Source organism: Brachyhypopomus gauderio, chromosome 12 (assembly GCF_052324685.1).
Source record: "Brachyhypopomus gauderio isolate BG-103 chromosome 12, BGAUD_0.2, whole genome shotgun sequence".
NCBI lineage: Eukaryota > Metazoa > Chordata > Actinopteri > Gymnotiformes > Hypopomidae > Brachyhypopomus > Brachyhypopomus gauderio.
In genome coordinates this window covers 4158870-4183563 of record NC_135222.1, presented here as the reverse complement: position 1 = coordinate 4183563, position 24694 = coordinate 4158870, and the positions used below count along the sequence as shown (strand labels likewise).

Sequence of the window (24694 nt, the reverse complement as noted above, 5' to 3'; positions counted from 1 at the left end):
TTCCCAAGTAGGCATTACAGTATGCATCTGTCCCTGGGTCACAGCAGTAATAGAGGACCACAAAGTAACAACTTGCTTGCTAAAAAGTACTGGTTTGTTTTCACAATGATGAGATTTTCGTTAAAACTGATGGAAGGAACAGAAAATATATATTTGTGCTGTCTACAGTACCACTGTTGTGCTCTGTTGCTTAAACTAATCTGTTGTATGTAATAAAAGTTAAAGGATGCACCATCGGATTTCTGTTGTGAAAATGTGCAGATAAAGGACACGCCCCCCACCCTTTTCACTACTCTAATCCAATCTCAATCCCTTTAGCACACCATGTCTCTTGTCACCTTATAGCTCACATTAAATTTTTAGTTTTTAAATAATCCTTTATTCAAAGAAGTATTAAGACACCAATCAATTGTAAAACTATGCTGCATATTATCCTGGAGAATGTTTTCTAATGCCAACACAAATGTCCAGTTTATAACCTTTTTGATTCTTACCCATTTCCACCACTAACAAATCTTCAAGTGTTACACTTCATAGATGTTTGAAATATAATTTACACTTTTAGCAGCTTGGGGAACATAAAGCAATTGTACGGTATGTGGTTACAAACGCCCTACTAAACTAACACAGGCAGGTATAGACATGAGCCAAGATGACAGTAAGAACAATAAAGGCATATAAAAGTGCGATACATTTTTCAACAATCATTATTTTTTTTTAATGAAATAAACCAGTTCAAGTATTCTGGGAAAACACAAATATATATATACTTTATGTATATTTTTAAAAAGGCCGACAGTGAGCTAGCTACAAGTCCAGCAGACAGCTACGACTCCTGGTCAGACAAGGGTGTGACATTTGAAGACTTGTTTTAAGGGCTTCACCACTGTATACCAGAGGAGCCCGGACACCTATAGTCTGTTCACAAGCCTTACCACCAGTCAGCAGTGGTGCTAAGAACAACAACACAGCTGCCTCTTCAAAAGAACCTTGTTACTGCTTAAAACTGCCCACTGCTCATATATTATATATTACAGTGGACTATCTAAAGCTTTATTTAACATTTAAATGGCATAACTGCTCATTTGAGGGGCCTTTAATACTGTGTATTGTCTGTGACTGTAAGTCACCTCACCTACCCCACAGAGAGAGACACACACACAGATGAGGTTTTAGGCCTCAGGCTGTAGCTGGTGTGGGGCAGGGGAGGGTAAGAGCAGCATCACATGGGTTTGTGTCCATTGGCGTTGTGCTCTTCGCTTCCGTTTTAGGGGTGGAGCCATCTTGTTCGGGAGATCCTGGATCAAGAATGAAAGTCAGTCACTGTTTTGGCTCTTCTCCGTGTAGTTGATATCTGTACATTTACAACTGGCCGTGTATATAAATGGACTGAATGACAACAGGTGAAAAGTGACGTCTCCGTCTGCAGTACTTTAAACCCCGCCCATTCCCCTGTAAGTGAATGGCTCAGACCATAAACTAAATTTTATTACACATCAAATAAGTTTATCGGGCAGTTGTTACGTCAACTCTTTCAGAGCCCCTTCCATTACCACCTCTTCCAGTGTTTTTCGTTACAATAAACATATATCGTTATCGCAAGTTATTTGGTGTTATTTAAAGGGGTGTGGCAATGACGTGATCGACAGCTAATGGCTGCGATGATCGACATCTAATAGATCAAACGTCTTGGATGCGCTTGACAGCAAATTCGAGCTAGCTGACTTGAAATGCCCTCATATTAGGAATCTATGCTAGCTAGCTCACATTAAACTTCCTAATAGTCCTTTGACTTTTTAAACTCAACGGTGACGCATCATTGTATATAGTCTATGGTTCCAAGCCGGGTTCCTGGTCATGGATCAAGACTAGTTGTAAACTAAATCAAAATGCCCGCGGCAATTCCTCATCACTGAATGTCCCGTTTAGCCTGGGGTTAGGACTAATCTTGGTTTCTGAAACACTTGGATTTAATGTTCTGGACTTACCAGACTGTTCGCTCAAAATAATGCAGTCGTCATCATCATCCTCAGTATCTGCTTGAAAGCCATCAGTTTCCATAGTCTCAGCCTATGGGGCACAGGGCAGACCTCAGGACTTAAGCTCCACTCTCTTTAATGCCCATAAAAATGGCAAATCGACACCAACACTAAGCAACACTGCCAACTACATATATGCATCAAAATCTACACAGAGCCAAACAATCTACATGGTGCATAAAAATAAAGTCTCCACCTGTTCAGGGTTGCCACATCTCTTCATGTACTTGGTGATGGAGTGGTTGCTAGCACTCTTCCTCTTGTTGGAGGGTGTGGAGGAGGCGGACTGGGGCGTGGTGGGCGAGGTGCCCTGCGTCCCCGCCGGCTGCCCTGCGGGGTCGTCACGGGCCACATTTGCCCCGGGGGTGAGGTAGGTCCACCTGCAGGGCACGGGCAGGGCCTCCTGGCCGAAGCGAGCCAGCACATCGGCGTGCACGTACCAGCAGCAGCGCCTGTAGGTCGAGCGCTTCTCATACACCGCGTTCTCCTTTATGAGACGCTTCACGTGAGTCCTGAGTGAGGATCGAAACCACGGTACAAGTTAAAAGGCCGCCGTGCTGCGTCACGGGAAGCTACAAGGCTATGTCACCGTGTTTATTTTCACTCTGCACTGGCGAATGAGCTACAAGCCACATTCATGAGGCGTTCGACACCCAACAAGAAGAGACGATACACACTGGCCAGGTATCAACAGCCACTACAATCCTCTTGGCGTAAAGCCACTATAATCCGTTCTGACTTCTTGCTAACTCGCCAGGCTTGGACACCAATGGCGTACCCGCCTCCCTTCAGTCCTAAACTTTTAACATCTATGATGGACACGCAAGAACAGACTTCATACACACAGAGACAGACACAGATACACACAGAGATGCTTTGGCTTTTCTCTAACAGTGGTGTGGAGCGCCTCACCGAGGGGGGACGACGTCAGAGCCCTGAGGGCTGCCGCTCTGCGAGGCCGTGCGCTGACGACAGGACTCCTGGAACTCCGTGATGATGACCTTACTGCTGTTCACGTTGCCGTGGAGTAACGGCAGCAGCTGGGAGAGAACTGAGAGCCAAGCAGGGAAACATTGAGAGATCCCATCAGGACCGAGCAGTCAACAGAGATCGCCGCGGTCATATTTATACCAACAGGGCACACGTTTCTTCAAATGTTTTTGTCTGTTATAAAGAAAATGATCTAAAGTCAGTAAATGAGGTCAGTTGGACAGCTACATCAATCCCATCATGAAAATCACTAAAATAAAACTTAACAGCAACGCTAGCCTAGGGCTTCAGGACTCAAGTGTAGTTACTTAAAATATAAATCGATTTGCGCAACACTTGAGGAAGTGTAAACTGTCGATTCATTTTGAAATGTGCTCATTCACACTACATTATAATCGCTGTTAGGCAATAAAGACACTTTTTAAAGTTTTAAACCTTCCAGCTACGTGAAAGTTTCGTTGTCTACTCAGCCAGATTTAATCAATTACAGTGATTCAATGATACCAGGCACATACATTTTGAGAGACTGGACACCACATCATCTCACATGTAGCCAGGACCAATAAACTCACGCTGCTCTTTTCTCTGCTGACTTGAGGCATCATCCTCAGGCGTCCGAGGCTCCTCCCTTGGGAGGGGCTCCAGCATGCATACCGCATACGGCAGCAGGTCTGGCAGAGGCTCCGCCCCCTGCCACACACAGCCCACCACCACTGGCACCAGCACATTCAGCTTCCTTTCAGCCATCAGCTCATCCCACTCTCGAGCCTTCAGTCGCTGTCGTACCTTCTGTTTCTCTGGATCACCGCCCATCTAAGCACACAGACCACACCCCCACACAGAGCCACACCTCAGTGACCATAGCCAGGGTACTGTCAAACCAAATCACACCATTTTAAATCAAGAATAAACTACAACAAACTCATTACCATTAAGTACAAACTACATCAAACTTAGAAAAATACATTCAATACACTTGAATGAAAAAGTAATAAAACATTTGAACGAAAATATACACATAATTATAAGCTTCAGCAGTTAAGAGATTACTATATGACATTTTACTCTAGTCAGAAAGAGGTCAGCCAGACAGACCTCATCTTGAAGTGCTCCTTCCCCATCGGACAGGTAGCCATGTGGCACAAAGAATCCATCATCGTCGTCGTCGTCATCCCCTCCTTCATCGTCCTCATCCTGGTACATTAGAGTCATCATTACATCACTACACTTTAGTACTGCTCCAAGCCATAACAAAATCAAGACCAACACTTTACTGCAAAACAATAAAAGCTCTTGCCCATAAACACTGAAGACTTTTCATTCTCCTAAATACACATCCATCTTTTGAAAACATTTTTCAAAAATCAAAACCATTGGAGTCATCACGTTGAATTAGACTTCTTGCAGTATTGCCCTCACGGACACGATATGACTCACCCCCTCACTGTGGGACAAAGACTCCCCTGGCTCCTCTTCCTCCCACTCTTCATCACTGTCCACCTCGTAGTCCAGCAGTTCCTAACACACACACACACACACAAACACACACTCATTCATGTCTTCTGTGCATATATACGACCTCAGCGCAATGAACAAAGTCATGTTTGCAGGGTTCATACACCTTTATAAGGTGGAATTCAAGCATTTGTACGTCACTTTAAAGGTCCATTTCAATATTTCCCAGCTCGTTAAACTTAATTAAGTTAAATATTTATGCATATACTCAAAATAATTCGCCTTTATCACATTATTTAATGGTTGTTTATTTTCAAAACGGCCAATCTTTAGGTCTTCACGTTCTCTCACGTTTCGTCCTGGAATTACAAGAGGCTCGTATTTATTAATTTAAAACGAGAACTGTTCAGTCAGACAGCTAGTTGTTGTGAAACAAACTAGTTACAATTTCAAGCAATTTCAAGTACTTTAGCCTAAATTCCAGCACTTTTCAAACCTGCAACACAAAGCAACATTAAAATAAAAATTTAAATTTTATTAAAATTAAAAATAAAATACTTTTAAAAAATAGAGGGAAAAAAACCATCCAACCTTGAAAAATTATAGAAAATTCTGCCCAAACCTTACTGATGCCATCTGTGGCCCTGCTTGAACAAACCATTTGAGGGATATGGAGAGGGGGAGGGGAGGGGTCAGTGGACTAAACCACTGTGAGGCATATGAAGGGGGAAGCGATCGTTCCCACTTACAAATGAATTTTGTAGCCATCATTAGCACCCACTTTTCTGTCTACACAGAAGCATTCCCTCATTCTCAAATGCTTATGCTGCATGTTTGTCATCCTTCCAGATATTAACATGAATAAACAATCATATTTTAACTGTCCTACTAGTCAACATAATAAAGAACACACTATTATTAATGAGAAAACAAACACAGGGTTCATACACTTTTTTGACAACTAATTTCCATGACTTTTCCATGACTTTTCCATGACTTTCAGACAAATGCGTGTGGCGTGTGCGGAGGTGTCCACCTCAAATGCGTGTGGCGTGTGCGGAGGTGTCCACCTCAAATGCGTGTGGCGTGTGCGGAGGTGTCCACCTCAAATGCGTGTGGCGTGTGCGGAGGTGTCCACCTCAAATGCGTGTGGCGTGTGCGGAGGTGTCCACCTCAAATGCGTGTGGCGTGTGCGGAGGTGTCCACCTCAAATGCGTGTGGCGTGTGCGGAGGTGTCCACCTCAAATGCGTGTGGCGTGTGCGGAGGTGTCCACCTCAAATGCGTGTGGCGTGTGCGGAGGTGTCCACCTCAAATGCGTGTGGCGTGTGCGGAGGTGTCCACCTCAAATGCGTGTGGCGTGTGCGGAGGTGTCCACCTCAAATGCGTGTGGCGTGTGCGGAGGTGTCCACCTCAAATGCGTGTGGCGTGTGCGGAGGTGTCCACCTCAAATGCGTGTGGTGTGTGCGGAGGTGTCCACCTCAAATGCGTGTGGTGTGTGCGGAGGTGTCCACCTCAAATGCGTGTGGTGTGTGCGGAGGTGTCCACCTCAAATGCGTGTGGAGTGTGCGGAGGTGTCCACCTCAAATGCGTGTGGAGTGTGCGGAGGTGTTCACCTCAAATGCGTGTGGTGTGTGCGGAGGTGTCCACCTCAAATGCGTGTGGCGTGTGCGGAGGTGTCCACCTCAAATGCGTGTGGCGTGTGCGGAGGTGTCCACCTCAAATGCGTGTGGCGTGTGCGGAGGTGTCCACCTCAAATGCGTGTGGTGTGTGCGGAGGTGTCCACCTCAAATGCGTGTGGTGTGTGCGGAGGTGTTCACCTCAAATGCGTGTGGTGTGTGCGGAGGTGTCCACCTCAAATGCGTGTGGTGTGTGCGGAGGTGTCCACCTCAAATGCGTGTGGTGTGTGCGGAGGTGTCCACCTCAAATGCGTGTGGTGTGTGCGGAGGTGTCCACCTCAAATGCGTGTGGAGTGTGCGGAGGTGTCCACCTCAAATGCGTGTGGTGTGTGCGGAGGTGTTCACCTTGTCCTGTCTGAACGGGCAGCGGGAGGAGATGGACAAGCTTTTTTTTCTCCAAGTGCCCCAGTAGGCGGGGCGATAGTTTTCATGAAAATGCAGAAGCTTCATTCGTCCATAACGTTTGCGATCAGGAACTCCGTCTTGTTTTGGACCATCACCGACAATCACACAGTCCCTGATGACGAAGCACAGCAGACTTACCAGGTGAGGGACCTTTCACTGATCTAGGGTTTTAGAACTAATGTAAATCAACAATGAAATGAATTAAATTTTTTAAAATTATAGTTCAGAAAATTTGAATGTTACATAAGACCAACTGAAAAGATTTTTAATTCAGAAACGTTGTCCTACTGAAAAGTGCCCCGTACAGTAATGTACAGTAAATCCACTAAATACTTGGTCGGGGCTCCTTTTAGACGAATTACTGTATTAATGCGGCGTGGCATGGAGGCAATCAGCCTGTGGCACTGCTGAAGTGTAATGAAAGCCCAGATTGCTTTGATAGCAGCCTTCAGCTCATCTGCGTTGTTGATCTGGTGTCTCATTTTACTCTTGACAATGTCCCATGGATTCTCTATGGGGTTTAGGTCAGGAGAGTTTGCTGGCCAAACAAGCACAGCGATACTGTGGTTATTAAACAAAGTTTGGTACTTTTGGCAGTGTGGACAGGTGCCAAGTCCTGCAGGAAAATGAAATTTCCATCTCCAAAAAGCTTGTCTACAAAGGGAAGAATGAAGTGCTCTAAAATTTCCTGGTAGACGACTGCACAATTTTGATCTTGATATAACACTATCAGGCATGAAAATTTTATATATATATTTTGAGAGAGAGAGAGAGAGAGAGAGAGAGAGAGAGAGAGAGAGAGAGAGAGAGAGAGAGAGAGAGAGATCGAGATCCATATATATATATATATATATATATATATATATATATATATATATATATATATATATATATATATATATATATATAATCTCAGTGGGGAACCGTCAGGGCCCTATACGCCCTCTCAGAGGGCCTAAAATATTCTTAAAACATTATATATATATATAATTATCCAATTTTATTTGATCTACTTACAGTTTTACAATAGACATCTAAAAAATTACAAAAATGTAAGCAAATAAATTATTCACCCGTGTCTATTCAATCTGTGTTGGAAGGTGAGGGGTTAAGTGGAAGCCTGTGAGCCTGTGTCTCCCCCTATCAGCACTGTGATGCCCGCTGTTCATTTACAGAGGGCCTGGCAGTAATAATTCAGTGCAATACCACTTTCAAATGACAGTAAAATTGACCAATCATATTTTCCCTCTTAGTGGGCGGGCTTAACTGTATGATAATTTCCGCCCGCTGTGGCGATGCTAGCTGTCGTTAGCACCACCGCTAGTTAGTTTCGATTTAGTCCTTTGACGTCCTCATTTACATATTCCGCTTCAGAGAACCACGGAGCTGTGAAAACTTATTTTGTTTGGAAACTTATTTTGCTTAACAAGTTATCTAGTACAAATGTTATTGTTTATTGCGTTTCTAAAGCTATACTGTCATCTCGGTTTTTTCTTTATTGCAGTTTATTAGGAGAGGAAAAAAAAATTTCCAGGTTTAATGGTCACGGTTTGCTACTGGTATATAATATATGCCGAATATAATAAAATCCATAATAGTAAAAATACCAAAATTAAAGCAATTAAAGCAATACTGAAAAGTGGCCACTCTATATACAACCAGCTTTGTTCACTCACACACCACATGCATCTTGTGCTGTCCATATTTTATTAAGAAGTGAACAATAATAATTGAACCATTGAACATAGATATACTAAACATAATACATATCAGACATGACATTCAAACACTGTCAGATTCTGAGATAAAAAAAAAAAAAAGCTTTTAACTTGGAGGGGTGCGAGTAAGAAGAGTAGTCCATTGGAACGCAGAGTGCGGATTAGTTTACTTCTCACTTTAGACCTGCAGGGACGCTAGCGTAAAATATTGACCTGTCTTGTCAATGGATGGAGGCAGATCAGTAAACGCGAGATGCCGCTTTCGCCATTCCAGATGGCTCAGTTAAAACCATTACATCTTAATGAACCAATAAATACATCAGTGGCAAAAATGAGTGTAAAACATACCAGGGTTCACGTGTTTTTATTTTCTTACATGGGCTAAAGCACAGGGTAGGCTATCAAACGACAAGAGTTTACAACTTCATCTTCAACTTTTTCAGCCCTGGCGCGAATGTTATCCTCACACGTCCCTGGATTCACCAGTAAGAACTACAGAGACACTAGAAAAAAAATCTTGTTTCTTATTTGATGTCACCGTTAACTACACGGGGTTGATGCAAACTTAATAGGCCCATCTATCTACCTACTCAGAGCTTGTGGCTAGCTCTGACTGTGTTCAACACTGTGGCGAATGGCAGTAACCAGAAAATATGAAAACTATTGAAACCATTAATAACCCAATTAAATCCACTGGTAAATGTACGATCTGGTAAATCCACTGGTAAATGTACGATCTGGTAAATCCACTGATAAATGTACGATCTGGTAAATGTACAATCTGGTAAATGTAGTGGTAAATGTACGATCTGGTAAATGTACGATCTGGTAAATGTAGTGGTAAATGTACGATCTGGTAAATGTAGTGGTAAATGTACGATCTGGTAAATGTACGATCTGGTAAATGTACGATCTGGTAAATGTAGTGGTAAATGTACGCTGTTCTGCCTTGTCCCCGGTGTAGATAGTAGGGGTGGGCGATATAATATCGTTTACAAAAATACCGGTACACAGTAAAAAATGGAGTGTTAATACTTCAGAGTTAACTTATTTAAATCCAGAATGAGTACTTTTTACACTATGTAGTGTAAATGCAATCTAAAGGTGGAGTTAAAACCAAGTGTTAAATTCATAAAATGTACAATGAAAACCTTTACTCTTCAGAGTGTAAAATTCGCGCCTGAATGCTGAATGTGGTCTATTTGGTGCTGCTTCGAGCTTCAAGCTGCAAAACTAGTAAGTACTGTGTTTTTCTGTGTTTCGAACAACAAATTGTAGCATTTCTTTTCTATAAGAGATGAAGTTAGCTTTCCGTTTAGTGATGCTGAAATGTGAGAGTTTAATTACCAGTTAGCTCTAAATTTTAGTTGGTTGCTTGGAAGTTAGCATAAACAATTCGGAGCTTAGGCTACTTACTATATAGACCTATAGATTGTCAGTTGGTATGAGTTTAGTTTTGTAATTGTTTGTCAAGGAATAAAAAATACACATTTGATTAATATTTCCGAGTTTCTTCATTTTTATTGTCGACTCAAACATAAAAAGTAAGCAAATGTAAGCTATATTTGCTTGTTCAAGAGTCATATCGAGGACATACAACCAGTTATCATCCTCCAATAAATGTACAGTAATCCCTCATTTATCCGAATGATAACCGAAAATCGTAAAGAAGTATATATACACTATATTAAGGCTTTATAAACCCTCCCCACACGTTTATGCTACATAAAATTTGCGGGTTTGTTCTGTAGTCACTTGCGTTTAATCTAGCACTGGTAAGGCACACCGTATTCAGGTTGTGTTGAGGGAGTGATGACCTAGGTTGAACGGTGTATGAAAAAGGTCAGAACAAGGGAGTTGAGTGCATGTATAACTTCTCTTTCTCTCTAAAAGTGTTGGAAAGATTATGCAAAACCTGCGTGGCATTCTTACTCCCGCCGACACGCTACCATATATATATTTTCCGCCGATCGAATTCATTAATATCTTATGAAAACCAGCGAAGCCACTGAAGCGTGAAGCATCGAAGGATCACTGTACTTTACTTATAATCTCGCTGTGCTGTTCCTCATTACGTGGGGTAGCAGTTAGTGCAGGTGCCACCTTAAACTCTTAAATGTTAAATTTTCGTTGGTTTAATTGTTACTCATTGTTTTTTTTTCTACAGATTCAACATGTTAGTACGTGTTCGGTTTGGGGGAGAGCAAAAATATGTTAAGCTCCCCGAACTCACATTTGAGGCTTTCTTGAAAGAAGGTGTGTCAATGAAGTTTCTACAGTTTTATATGTCTAAAATCAAGGCTCCATATGATACTGCCGTCTTTTTCTTGCATCAGTATTGTTTTTAAAACTATAGGTTAATTAAAATAAGTGTGCTCGTTTTGTGAATTAAATGTTTGTATTTTTTTACAGTGCATTCCAAATTTAACATACCAGAGGATAGACTGCCAGACATCAAGGTGTATGACCAATCAGACACAGAAATTGATGCTGAAGTCTTTGAAGACATTGCAAAGGAGTCACCTGGAACTTTTCGAGTCACTCTAGCTAATGAAGAACTTGGTAATCATGCATCATTACTACTACTACTAAAATGTTATTATAAAGTGGAACAGCTACTATAAAACCAAGTACTTTGATACAGGTTTTCTTTATGTCTGTATTGTACTTTTTTTAAATCCATGTCATTTTACTGAATGTTTCTGTTATGTTTATATTTTAGAATTCACAGGCGCCTCTCAGTCATCCTCATCATCTGTAAGATCTGATGACACCATTATTCTAACCGTAACTTCCTGTGACCCGGATGCAGAAGCAGCCACTGGCGAAAGTAGCCAAGCTAAAAGACCATGTCGAATAAACTGTGAGGCAAAAGCGGTAGGTATTTAATTTAATTTTATTTTATTTTTTGGATGGGGATTGTTTTTGAGCTAATTATTTTCCAATTTTACTTCCAATCCAAAGTTGATTGAAAAAATCCTAGCATCGAAACCTGGTGGTGAACGAATTATGCAAGAGTATGCAAAAACCAAAACCTTGACAGATCCCACCAGAAGACAGATGATAAATATACTTGCCGCTGAGATGACAGAAACACATGGGTAAGCACGGACATATGTTTATGGTGAAGAAATTTTGTCTTTTCTATTTAGTAATCATTTTTATTTTTGAAGTTAAATTTGCTTGATTGAGTTTATATACCTTCCCTACAGGACATCTCCTCCGAAGAGTGTTAGGGTGATGTATGCACAGGGAATAGTTGGGCTGTTTCCTTATCTGGAGGATCCATATTCCCAACATGGATATGTAAGTAAAAGTGCAATATTAATCACATATTCACACTTTCATGTGTAAATATATTAATGTATTCAGCCATTCTGTGCAACTTTAGAATATTTTTCACAATTTTTCATAATCTGTGATGCAACTTCTCTTTTTTAAAATAGTTTGGCAACTATTATCTCATTGTTTTAAAGTGTACAGATATTTTTCATTTCTCTCAATTCACATGCTTAAAATATTTGTACTAAATGAAATAGAGGTTTATTGCCGCTTTTGTTTTGTTGCTTAGGTTTCCCAAACGTCATTCCACTTTTGCCACCTTGAATATTTTGTAAAAGATGCAGTTATGCATTAATTTTTATTTATTTAGGAACATTACTATGATCCAGAAAGTGGATCTGGATATCTGGCTTGGCGATTGAAGACCATACAAAGAAAAACAGCAGAAGAAAGAGGTGCCACAGGATGCAAATCGCCCAAAAGTAAGTTCAATAATGAATAATATATTAATGATTAATATAAGATTATAAGCTGAGAACTGTGCATTCAAGAGGCTATCACATTGTTTTGTCTGAAGTTGGTGGACCAGGTTGTGGCCGACAACCCTTCACCAGTGATGAAGTGCCAACTGATGAGGACATGGAAGCAGCCATTGCTGTTTTGAGATACTCTGCTGATGAAGGCACTGTCCGTTCCAAGATGAAAACTACCTTCTCTTATCGCCAAGCAATGATTAAAGATGCAAACAAATCAGCAGATGTCTTTTCTGTCTTCCCACGGTTCCTGGACACACCAGGACTGGTATTTAAATTATTTTAATCACTACATTGCAGAGATCACTCATGAAATCGTGTTTGTTTTTATTTTAGTTTGTTTGTGTTTGTTGCATTTCAGATAGAGCAAGACTTCAGACTTCTGTTTGGTGAGGTAACATCTAACAAGTTCCTGGAAAGGTGGCCAACAACCTTTAAAAGAAAAATAATGGAGGAAAGCCATGGACTTGTAGCAACCTCAGTTCTACTGGATTTATTGCAAAATGCTGAGTCTGCTAATGAAGATGAGCATGGTATGTGTGCTATTGTATCTTGACATTAATATTTCTTGTAGGTACACAATTTATTTTTGTAATGGTGCAGGTTTTTTGTTGATGTCTCATTTTAATGTAATTGTGATATTATGTCAACTTGACAATTCTTTACTGATCAGTAGCCTGGGACAGTGACATGTCTGCAATCATGCTGTTGTTGCATCTATTACCACCATCTGCACAAGGAAAAAAACGCCCCGGAAAGATGTCTGCATCTCAAGCTGTAGATCAGCTCATCAGATTTCAAAAGGTAAGTTGTTATTACAACACTAATGTAATGCACACTGCAAGGATATTTGAAATAATAAACTGGTCATATAACATTTCAATTTGTTTCCATTATAGGTTGGAACCAGTGTGCAGCAGCACCTAGACACCATCAAAGTAAGCTGTCAGCCCTATCTGCTTGCCCTGGGACCCACAAAGAACAACATTCACGCCTACTTCATTGTGATCGACAAATATGCACTTCCATGCAAGGCAACAGCTTCAGTGGGAGCTTTTGACGAACTCTTTAAGGCACATTTCGTCTTCGGTACGTCTTACAGTTCTTGCCTGAACAACTTTTTCACTTTTGTCCAAACAACTATCTACAACATTGACATGGGTGAAACAAAGGAGACTCCTCGAGTTGCAGAGTTAAGAGCCAGAATGTTGCATTAAACAAAAGTTAAAATATGAGGTGTTTCCTTTGTAAAAGTGACCATGGAAGTCCGAACAGCTTGGTCAAACATCTTAAGGTTATTCATGGACTCTGTACGGGAAGGACACTTTATCTTAAATGTGGTCAAGTGGGATGTTCACGTTCTTTTGGTAGCTTTTCTGGTTTCAGAAAGCATCTTAACAAGTGCCATGTAAACAGTTTATTAGATATTGAACAGATTGGTGATTTTGCAAGTTCTCAAAGTGACCTCAACATTTGTAATGCCATAGATGATGTGTCAGCTGAAAATGTAGAGTCCGAGTCAGGGCTGTCTTCTTTTCCTGACCTTGTTAATAGCTGTGCATCTGTAATAGCTGATCTGAAGACAGCAGGAGTTAGTCAAAGTTTAGTGAATTCCGTTGTAATTTCTATGGAGGATATTGTCCAAGATATTCATCAACATGCTAAAGAAAAGGTGATTAAGGTTGTCTGTAATGATGACAGACAACCTGAAATGTGCAAAAAGATTGAAGCATGTTTTGATGAGATAGAGAATCCTTTCATGGTTCTAAATTCTGAATACAAGCAATCTAAATTTTTAACAGACAAGTGGGAAACTGTAGAACCAGTTGAATGTGTAATTGGCTCAAGATTTGACACAAGACTAAACAAAAAAACTGGAACATATGATCAAAAAGTAGTTCAAGACAAATTCATGTATGTTCCAATTTTGTCTACTTTGCAGTTAATATTTAAAAGCCAGTATGCCCCAGAAATGTTGCAAACAACATGTCCCAACAGCTCAAAACTTGGAGATATTTGTGATGGATCTTTTTTTAAAAGTCACCCTCTGTTCTCAATAGAAAGACACACTCTTCAAATCCAAATTTTCTATGATGATTTTGAGGTGGCAAACCCTCTTGGTTCCAAGCGAGGTATTCATAAATTGGGTGGTATATATTTTACTTTGCGAAACTTCTCTCCAAAATGGAATTCTTGTCTAGCTAATATACACTTGTGTGCCTTGTTTCATGTTCAGGATCTTAAAAGGTATGGTTTTAATGCAATTCTTGCTCCTGTTGTTCAAGACATTAAAATTTTGGAGTGTGATGGTATTGACATTCCATTTTATGGTGGTCATATTCGTGGCAGTGTTGTACAAGTTACTGGTGATAATCTGGCTTTACATTGTTTGTTTGGTCTGGTGGAGTCCTTCAATGCAAGGTACTGCTGCAGGTTTTGTTTAGCAGAAAAACATGACTTTCAAACTGAATTTTCTGAAGATTCTCCTAAGATAGTACTGCGCACAAAAGAAATTCACAATGCTCACTGTCAAGAGATGACAATGAATCCATCACTTCCTCATGTTTTTGGTGTAAAGAGTTCATGTTTGCTGAACTCATTGCAGTATTTTCACACAACTGAGAACTTCTCAGTTGATGTGATGCATGATGTGTTAGAAGGGGTTGCCCAGTACGAATTAAAGTTGTTATTTGTCTATTTGAAGGAAAGACATATAACATCAGGAGAACTGTATTTACGAATACAAAGTTTTGATTATGGATTCATGGAAAAAAATAATAGACCAGCAACTTTAAATTTATGTGAAAGTTCTAATGATCTGGGCTTGAATGCAGTGCAGTCATGGTGCTTACTCAGGAATGTTCCTCTCATCTTTGGAGATTTGTTAACTTCCACCGACAAACACTGGGAACTTCTTCTTCTATTACTCCAGATTGTTAACATTGTTTTCTCACCCAAGTTATCTCAAGGTCTGAGCGTTTATTTGAAGCACTTAATTGTGGAACATCATAAGCTGTTCAAGCAGTTGTTTCCTCAGAAAAAACTTTTACCAAAACACCATTTTCTTATCCATTACCCTCGCTGCATCCAAAAAATTGGACCTGTCCTTCATAGTTGGTGTATGCGGTATGAGGGCAAACATAATTTTTTTAAAAAACAACTTAAATCATTTAAAAACATTACCAAAACATTGGCAAAAAAACATCAAAATCACATGGCAAACAGTTGGCAGTCCTCAACAACATTTAGACGTTTAGACATGGGTCCAGGAAAAATGGTGTCTTTGAATGTGGTAAAAGGAGGTTCTGGAATTGCCACGGAAATGCAGGTGCCCAGTAGCACTCAGGTTTTGAAAGTGAGTTGGGCTAAATATCATGGGTTTGTTTATCGCCCAAACTTGGTTATCTGTGGTAAAGTCGAATCTGAAATGCCTCTGTTTTATATAATTGATTCTGTTCTGATAGTACATGAAAGATTGTTGCTGCTCACTGTGCCTTTAATTACTGTAGCTTTTCGAGAACATTTCCATGCATTTGAAGTGAATAAGTCAAAACATGATTTTTGTTTTTTTCATGTTGATAGCCTGTGTTATCATAGGCCTTTTGACATACAAAGGTCATATGAAACAGATGACACCGCACTGTTGATTGTCCCATACTGTTTTCTTTGGTAAATTAGTAATTTTTCATTTGGTCACTGATGTATTTATTTTAAGTTATTTTAGTATCCAATGGCACAGGATAAGCAATGTTTGCACATGTTTGTGCAGTGTTTTATTATGTCATTAAATGCTGCATTACTTTCATCTTCAATCAATCAAGGTTTATTTGTATCTTTGAGTTTATTTGGATCTTGAGTTATTGTTTTTTGTTTTTGTGACGCTGGGCGGCGACAGACGGACGAGACACAGAATCCGTATTTCGTCTTGACAGACGTCACTTTTATTTTTACAATTATTGCGCAATCGGCGCACGAATAATAAACAGGTACACACAACGTGTAGACTTAGACAACGACGAGCACAGGACACTGCGCGAGCGCACATTAAATAGACAAATCACATTAACCCCACGTGATTACGAGACGATTCACAGGTGAGACGGATTATCACATGACATAGCCATCACCACGGAATATCCACAGACGCAGACGATGCACGTAGACTACGTAAACACACGCCCAAAAGGGAGGGGCCGGGGTCCTCAACGTGACAGTTTTTAGAAGATAATTACAGTAATGGGCAATTTGATCCAATTATTACAATTAAATGTAGCAAATACTAAATGCAACTCCATTAAGGTTAAATGCAATTACACAATAAAGTGTAAATATTTTACCTTTTTTAGAGTTAAAGTAACTCTGATATAATGTTATTATATTGCTCTATCCGTGTTATTAAATCACAGTGTTAAATATTTCAACACATGTTGGAGTTAATATTAACTCAATTTTTAGTTAAATTTACTCTGAAAATCTAACACTGTCTATAGAGTGAAGTTAACACTGTTTTGGAGTGGGACCAAATGTTATCTGAAACGGAGTTAAATTCAACTCTGTAGGTGTTAATTTAACACTTCATTTTTTACTGTGTACATTTCTTTATTCGATAGGATTTCGCTATATCGCGACATTATGACGCAAGGACGCAGGTTGTACGTGCAGCGCGCAAAATAAACAAGGCCAACAGCGGAGAGAGCAGCAGTGCTCACACTGTGAATGATTTAGTTCCTAAACGAGGAGCTACATCAGTAGTGTGGAAGTATGTCATGAACAGTTCACGTTCAAAGTTCAGTTAATTTTACTTTTTTCGTGAGATATTCAAATACTTTTTTCACGATTTGGCTGTTGCGCAATCAAGGGGCGGACACAAATGCGAAGTAGATAGTACAATCTCATTAGATTTTATTTCACATCTTACAGTTGCAGACGACACGCGAGTGGACCGCGAATGACGTGGGATGATGAATAGAGAACTAACGCTTAATACACTAAAAACTAAAAAGCAGCGGAAATGACAAGGGCACAAAACTAGACCAAACACAAGAGTACAACTAATTGTTACATACACTGACATGAACAAACACACGGGAAGCAAGTAACGGCCATACATGAACATGAAGTCTAACAGAACATACATGTATTGCCAGGCACGATATCACGTTAGAGAACACGGAGACCAAACATGAACTGAAAACCTAAAACACTACGAACCTGAAAATGGAACAGAGACTTTAACCATACACAAGTTAATACACGAAGCTAATCAAAACCACGAATCACAGATAAGGCGTGAATACCGTGCACATCCAACTAGGAAATAAAGAAACGACAATGATCCCCGAAGGTATAGTCTGGACATATACACACCAACTAGGAGCTAAAGAAACGACAATGATCCCTCAAGGTATAGTCTGGACATAGGCAATACACACACACACACACACACACACTTGTAAAACTAAGACAAGCTAACACAGAACAGCTGAAACAGAGGGGCGTAACAAGAACAAGGAAAACATAAAAACGACGAGACTAGAAGGGGGCGGAGCCAGACGTGACAACTACAAGCTAGAAATCACTATACGTTCTTATAAGTGCTATGCCTACCCCGCTCTGCTGCAATTCATCACGGGTAACGTCGTGCGGAAGCCAGTATGTTATTAACTAGCCAGTATGTTAACTATTCTCATGCGGACACTACGTTGCCCACAATGCATTGCGCACACAACGTCAAAACCATCTGATGATGGTGATGCATGATTTAAGCGGCACCAGCGAGAATACAGGAGGGAGGAACTTTCTCTCGTTGCGTTTCAAAAGAGAAAACAGATGTCACTCAGTTTTCAATGGAAACAAATTCCAACGTTCATTTACAGTGATGTCTACCGTTCATGACACATAATGTGAACTAATTCATGTTCAAGTTATTAAAAAATGTGTTTCGTTCAGTTCAACGTTCACGAAAAAATGAGCGTGTTCAATGAACGCGTTCTTTTGAACTCGTTCACGCACAACACTGAATAGTGAATTTACTTGAGTTTCTCTTTTAACAACTTCCACCCTGTCCTGCCTCTCTTCTTCGCGCAACTCATTTGGGACGTAGATTTGACTTATTACTGCCTCTTTGTTATTACCTTTTGGGAAGAAAAAATAGAGATATATATCGTATATCGCCATTCAGCTAAAAAATATCGAGATATTATTTTTGCTCCATATCGCCCAGCCTTAGTAGATAGCACTCGGTCCTGCTTCACAACATGAATGAAGAACGTTCGTATGATTGGACGCAATTTGAACTCAATGATGGTTCTGGGCGGAAATTGCTGGCCACTGTGTCATTGATATTGCCGATTTCAGAAGTGCTCTGTTTGCTTATCAAGTCTATATGATTATATATTTATATATAAATATAAAATATCTCCCAACCCAGCCCCCCCCCCCAAAAAACTCCTCTGATTCAATTCTCTGATTCACGTACAATTCGTGTACGTCACCCTTTTCAACTTCAAAAAGGCGAATTTCGGCGAAAGGTGACAGATTTTCATGTCCGAGGTGTTGTTTTCAGATGAAAGTAAATTTTGCATTTCATTTGGAAATCAGGCTCCTAGAGTCTGGAGGAAGAGTGGGGAGGCACACAATCCAAGCTACTTGAGGTCTAGGTGAAGGTCTAGCTCCTTAAGGTGAAGTTTCTACAATCTGTGTTGTCTTGGACGAGCCCCATCATGATGTGTTTCACATTTTTTTAAAATACTTGAATTACTGAAATAAATTACATTTTTTGATATTCAAATTTACTGAGCACCTGTATATGTATGTATATAGTTTACTGGCTGCCAACACTAAATTTGCTTCTTCTGTTCATCATTTGTAATTAGCATAATTTGAGTAACTTGTAAAATGGCCATGTACATTTCACATGTAGAGCTCATGCTCGATTTGCAAAGCTTTACCTGTGTTCCGAACTCATGGTGTCACTGTGTCTGGCCTTGGTGGCACCAGACTTGCGGGGTTTGTGTTCTATCCAGTCCTTCAGGCAGTCCAAACTGCTGTCAGGTTCGGTCAGGTACCGATCGAGCTGCTCCAGCAGCAGGTCCTCACACTGAACTCGTCTCAGGGGAGCCAGCGTCATGTGTTCTTTGATCTCAAAGGGTGCAAACTTCCCACAGACAGACGCCAGGGTCTGAAACACAATGGCATTGAACTCAAGTTGGATAAACAAATGTACATCCTATATGCAAAACACAAGATATTTATTGGAGTGAGAAAAAAAAAGTAAAATATAGCATTATAGAATGACTAGGTCTAGACATGTTTAGATATACATGTCCAATGAACAATATAGGAGGCCACCATGTGCAGCTGGTTTCTCACCTTTGGTGCTAACTGAGTCTTGGGTTTCTGCAGGAATCGGGTAATCACAGCCTTTTCAGCTTTGAGTCTCTAAAGACAGATTAAACAAGAACCGAGATACATGAATGCTAGATTTGACACATCTATTTTAAGAAACTTGTGATCTGAACAGCCCTCTGAGGCATGATGTATACATCAAGCAAGAAATGCTCTCCTACTGAAAGTTCAGCGTACTTAAATTATACACAGATAGGCCCAAGGCTTTCATGGAAGCTCAAAAGTGATTGTGGGAACAAACCTCTTTTTCTTCTTTCAACCGTTTCTCCTCTTCTTTTTTTCTCTTCTCTTCAAGTTTAGCCCTAAAATAAATAAGTAAAAATATTTTTAAACAGAAAAGCACACAGGACACCAATTATGACACTCTGGTGCATGTTAAGAACCCGACTCACTCCATCTTCACTTTGCGCTGCTCTTCTTTCACCCGCAATCTCTCCGCTTTCTCCTTGCAGTCCTTCTCCTTCCTCTCCCGTCGCTCCTGTTCCTCTTTCTCCCTCTTCTCCTTCCGCTTTCTCTTCATGTCCTCCTTCTGCTTGCGGGCCTCCTCTCTCTGCTTCTCCTTGGCCGCCCTGGCCTCCTGCTTCTGACGCTCCTTCTCATCGCGCTGCCGCTGCCTCTCTTCTTCCTGGGGGCTCTGGTGCACACGGGAAGGAGGTTCGCAGCTTCACAACAAACGCACAACTTTATAAAGCTGTATATAGCAATGGTTAATGGTGAAGCCACTATTGCCAGATGTTGTGTAAAGGTAGGGGGTCAGGTCACTCACAACTACGCCTAACTAAACTTGTCAATGCCCTGATGAAACTCGGCATTAATCTTACCTTTAATGAACGTCTTTTTATTTGTTTCTGCTCTGCATTCGAACTTGATGCCTATGTGAAGGAAAATACTTTTTATTAAACAAGCTAGTTATATTAGTCCTATTACCATGTAAATGCATTAGATTGCAATATAATGTCAAAATTAACTTTCATACTGACTGCACCCCTAGTAGAATTAGCTTTATCAAGCATTTAAAAACAAATTGCATGCTTCCAAATCAATTATATTAAGAAATCAGCAATTTTAACTTAAGTTACATGAGAAATATTCATGAGCCTAATACTTAATTTCCTACAAGACATATACAGGTCTGTACTGTGAAAACATCATTCAGTCACTTCAGCACCGTCCTACAGATGATCTTAAAGCAGACTTGGTTAGCAGCTGGACTGAGAAGTGAAGGTAATACTGCTTCCCACTTTAAAGTATTTCTCTATGCACATGCTTTAACATCAATTAATAGCAGCAAGCACCAATTTGATTTTGATTATCATTTGATTATCTCTGCCCTAGCTCTACTTAATCACTTTTCCCACACTTTATATTCAACAGCAACTCATCAAGAGCAATTAATCAGCCACAAGATACCGACCATTAAACCCCCAATTAGCTGGAATGTTTTGGAACGCTCAGAGGATGCAGAGAAACCTCATACTTGAACTCACTGAGGCGGGCGTGGTCGGTGTGCTCTTGCTGGGCTCTGGTGAGCTCTCAACCATTGAGACGGAGCTGGTGGACATGGGGGAGAGTGCAGAGACGTTCTCCTGACTCACGTCTGTCTCCTGGTGTTGTGGTTCTGTCTCCGGTTCAGACTCCAGAGTGCTGTCCATCGTCGGGAGAGTGACGCCGTCGTCCGCCTTGTCTGTTTCAATACTCACGACTGACGGCGAGCAGGTGACGGGGGACGTTTGGGGTTCTTTCTCCTGTGTGGCAGCCAGGGTAGGTCTTGTGGCCTCACCCATAAGGGGGCACGGGGCAACTTCAGGAGCAGGAGGCTGACGCTTAGAGGCATCGGTGGAATTTGAGTCCTCTGTTAGGTCAATCATGACTACAGGAACAGAGCTTACCGGAGGACACTTGGCCCTTCTCATAAAACCATCAAGAGGTCCGCAGCCGTTAATCAAACCAGGTCTAGGCTTCAGGAGGAGCGTGTCTTCTTCGTTCTCCCCATCAGAAGCACTGGGCTCATGAGTAGGTGGACCAGAAGCCTTTGTTTTGGTCCTTTTGGTCTCATTTGTTGCCTTGGGTTCTGGGTTAAGACGTTTGAAAGGAAGACGGGCTGGAACGAAATCATAACAATTTAGATAGAAAATGAGACCAAGTTCAACAAATAATTAGAAATGCACAAAACAAAGCCATCAAAAATCGTTAGAGACTCCATACTGATTAATGGCTATGTAATGCTATATTTTCAAAACATACAATTTACATTGCAGATAATGTGACTACTGGATTCTGTAAACAAAATCATCTAAGGTCTTAAATGTACAGTCATTTCCAAAATATAGTGGTTATATAGGAGTGCACTGTTTGACAGCTCCATTTCGAACTGAAGTGGTTATGAGCTAATCCAATTCAAAAACTTGCGTAGTCATAAATAGGTTTAAAATACTAAACGCAGTTACCAATACATTACATACTTAATTTCATTCAAAATTCACACGTTCTGCTCTTAACATACTGACGTAAACCATTAAAAAATTCTTGCAAAAATGAAATACACGACACGGTAAATGTGTAGTTGCGTCGACATTGCAGGCGCTTTTTACCTTGAACAAGCTTCTTGGTGGCAGTATTTGCTTTGTCCACGCAATCCATACCTGTACCGCAAAATATATTGAATGAGCAGGCTTTGTATGACCTGTTTAACATCAAGTTATAATGTTAAACGGTGGCACACGCTAGGTTAAGTGTAAATAAGTTATATGATGGAAATTAAATACGTCTTTTGATTCTGACTACAGCGAAAACTTGCTACTTAAAACTTACTAGTGGATAGTTTCTTCTATTTGAAACAGACAAGCGTTTCCCGCGCTAAAATACAGTTTACAATCACATCCAACAAGGTTTCAAGATACAAAAGGCGACCAAATGTTACAGCAGCCCGTCGGCACTAATCGGTCTATATAATAAACTGTTTGCTTTCGCTCTCCCGCCATTCAAGCAGCACCGGAGTGTGGAGGTGCTGTTAGCAGGCCCGGGCCAGGCTGCGCTTAGCTGCCAACAGTTGAAGTAAAAGTTCACGCAGGCACCCTAAAGGTCTGTTGTAAATTATGTACCCTAAACATCGACAGCCAGGTCCAAGAGGCATTTATTCTGGGACTTGACTAGTTAGTGGTTCAGCTGCCGAGGGAACCGGTTACCAAAACTGTCGAGAAGATTCAACTGTTCGTTCACAACAATTAGCCAACTAGCTCGCTAGAAGAGTGTATTGTTCTACAAAACCTAATCCTGCGCCCGTATGAACGTGTCGCGGTGGTTAGCTCGGTTATATCTCGACGTGAAGGTCATAAACCGCTGCGGTGTGTGTATCAAACTGGTCCCGCTCACACCTCTCCGTGGCGTGGAGGCTAAAGGCCCGTCCGCCGATGGGTCTTCGGCCGCAAGCATCACCACCACCATCCGTAGGTTAGCGCTTCGCTAGCCTGAAGAGTTCACAAGTAAAGTGTTTACGTGGAGATTTTTTTAAAAGATAAAGCTAATGAGATTTTTCACTTCAAACGAAACCCCAGTTTTTCGTTGACTCGGTACTCCTCGAAGAACACAAAACCAACCGTCGTTTCGTGTTTCGTATAAACGGTGTTTTCTACACCTCCTCGCGACTCGAACTTCACGTCCCCGCTGACTCCCTCGCGCTCTAGTCAGAATTGGCGGGAGCTTGTTGCGAACCTTCCTCAGCGCTGCTGATTGGGTAATGGCACAATTCGTCAGCAAAGACGGAAAATCAAGCGATTGGTCCTCGTTCTTGTCTTTTTTAACGAAAAAAATATTACGTCAACAAATACGCTACACAACAGCGACGTATGACAGTTTATAATAAATAGACATCTGGAGTCTCCTTTCTCCTCATGAGTCATAAAGGTAGAATACATTAGCAGTAATACAGTAGTTGCTTTGAGTATTGTCAAAAGTGTTCAGAATATTATGAATATGATATTTAGCAAGAACATATTTCTTTTAATTTTCTTTCTTGTAAGTAAACATAAAGAAGAGATGTTTAAAGCAAAAATAAAAATAAGTACAGAACTATCTGATCTATAAAAAATTGCACACACATCCAATAAAAGTATACAAAAGATGAAGGGATTGATCCCTTTGACTGAAGAGATGTTGTTGTCAATTGAAAGACAACAACCCCAACAGCATATTCGAGCCAGATGGAATAACATGACATTTTGCAAATCTTGTTAACAGTATGGCTTGTCATTTGAGTCTAGAACTAAATTGTTTCTAAACCAGTTTGAAATGGTAATCACTTGAATCCAGATATTCAACCTGTGCAGAGAGAAGTTATATAAGAGACCCAGCCAATAGCTTCCAACCAATTTCTTCTCCTTCTTATTCTTTTCCTCCTTCTCATTCTTCCTCAGCTCCTTCTTCTTCTCCTAGTTCTCCTTCTTTTTTCTTCTTCTTTTCCTCCTCCTTCTTCTTCTTCTGATCCGCCTTCTTCTCCTAGTTCTCCTTCTTCTCCTTCTTTTTTTCTTCTTCTTTTCCTCCTCCTTCTTCTTCTTCTTCTCCTCCTTCTCATTCTTTTTCTTAGTCTTCACCTCCTCCTTTTTCTTCTTCTTCTTTTCTTCGTTCTCATTCTTCTTCAGCTCCTTCTTCTTCTGTTCTCTCCTTCTTCTTCTTCTTCTTCTTCTCCTTCAAAAACAGCTTGGTGTTTCCCACAAATTAGCTCATCACAATATGTTTGCCAGCAATTGTCATTCCATCCAAATCACCAGTAATATGATAACTAAAAAACTGTGAGCCGGTGACAGTCTGTTTATTACAGTGTGCCACTGAGTATTATATCTGTCACGTTGAGGACCCCGGCCCCTCCCTTTTGGGTGTGTGTTTACGTCGTCTACGTCTACTCGTCTGCGTCTGTGGATCTCCGTGGGTGTGGTTGTGTCTTGTGATAATCCGTCTCACCTGTGGTTCGTCTCGTAATCACGTGGGGCTTATGTGGTTTGTCTATTTAATGTGCGCTCGCGCAGTGTCCTGTGCTCGTCGTTGTTTAAAGTCTACACGTTGCCGTGTCAGTTAAATGTTCTACGTGCGCTATCTGTGTGTGAAAATAAAAGTGACGTCTGTCGCCACAGAAGGATCTGTGTCTCCTCCTTCACGCCGCACCGAACGTCACACTATCATTCACTCTAAGTTG

General features: G+C 40.8%; 2 protein-coding genes across 3 annotated transcripts; one reads left to right on the top strand and one right to left on the bottom strand.

Annotated features, from left to right (window-relative positions):
* Positions 1-59: 59 nt before the first annotated feature.
* chaf1a (chromatin assembly factor 1, subunit A (p150)) lies at positions 60-23257 on the bottom strand. The gene is made up of 17 exons (XM_077024495.1): positions 23103-23257; positions 22881-22973; positions 22098-22148; positions 20994-21607; positions 20328-20378; positions 19899-20140; positions 19748-19808; positions 19471-19539; positions 19050-19279; positions 6507-6678; positions 4467-4547; positions 4125-4223; positions 3602-3842; positions 2952-3090; positions 2236-2551; positions 1989-2070; positions 60-1298 (listed from the first exon to the last, which is right to left on the bottom strand). Exons 2-17 carry the CDS (start codon positions 22948-22950, stop codon positions 1180-1182), a joined length of 2637 nt encoding a protein of 878 aa, XP_076880610.1. The 5' UTR covers positions 22951-22973; positions 23103-23257; the 3' UTR covers positions 60-1179.
* Positions 9329-15871, top strand: LOC143528675 (uncharacterized). Of its 2 annotated transcripts, none has more exons than XM_077024497.1 (11): positions 9329-9520; positions 10452-10540; positions 10697-10846; positions 11007-11161; positions 11249-11385; positions 11497-11590; positions 11937-12048; positions 12144-12367; positions 12461-12632; positions 12776-12903; positions 12999-15871. In XM_077024497.1, the coding sequence occupies exons 2-11, from the start codon at positions 10459-10461 to the stop codon at positions 13314-13316; spliced, it is 1572 nt and encodes a 523-aa protein (XP_076880612.1). In that variant the 5' UTR covers positions 9329-9520; positions 10452-10458; the 3' UTR covers positions 13317-15871. The 2 variants fall into 2 exon arrangements, with proteins under 2 accessions (XP_076880612.1, XP_076880611.1); XM_077024496.1 differs by having other exon boundaries at positions 12773-12903.
* Positions 23258-24694: the final 1437 nt, after the last annotated feature.

Bases quoted from the DNA above. Each gene is read 5' to 3' on its own strand.
- LOC143528675 (XM_077024496.1), top strand. From the start codon at position 10,459: ATGTTAGTACGTGTTCGGTTTGGGGGAGAGCAAAAATATGTTAAGCTC. The intron at 12,368-12,460 runs GTATTTAAATTA...GTTGCATTTCAG, and splicing joins TCCTGGACACACCAGGACTG to ATAGAGCAAGACTTCAGACT. The intron at 12,633-12,772 runs GTATGTGTGCTA...TTTACTGATCAG, and splicing joins TGCTAATGAAGATGAGCATG to TAGCCTGGGACAGTGACATG.
- chaf1a (XM_077024495.1), bottom strand. From the start codon at position 22,950: ATGGTGGTGGTGATGCTTGCGGCCGAAGACCCATCGGCGGACGGGCCT. The intron at 20,379-20,993 runs GTGAGTTCAAGT...TCCTTCACATAG, and splicing joins CACCGACCACGCCCGCCTCA to GCATCAAGTTCGAATGCAGA. The intron at 1,299-1,988 runs GTAAGTCCAGAA...TTCTTGATCCAG, and splicing joins TATTTTGAGCGAACAGTCTG to GATCTCCCGAACAAGATGGC.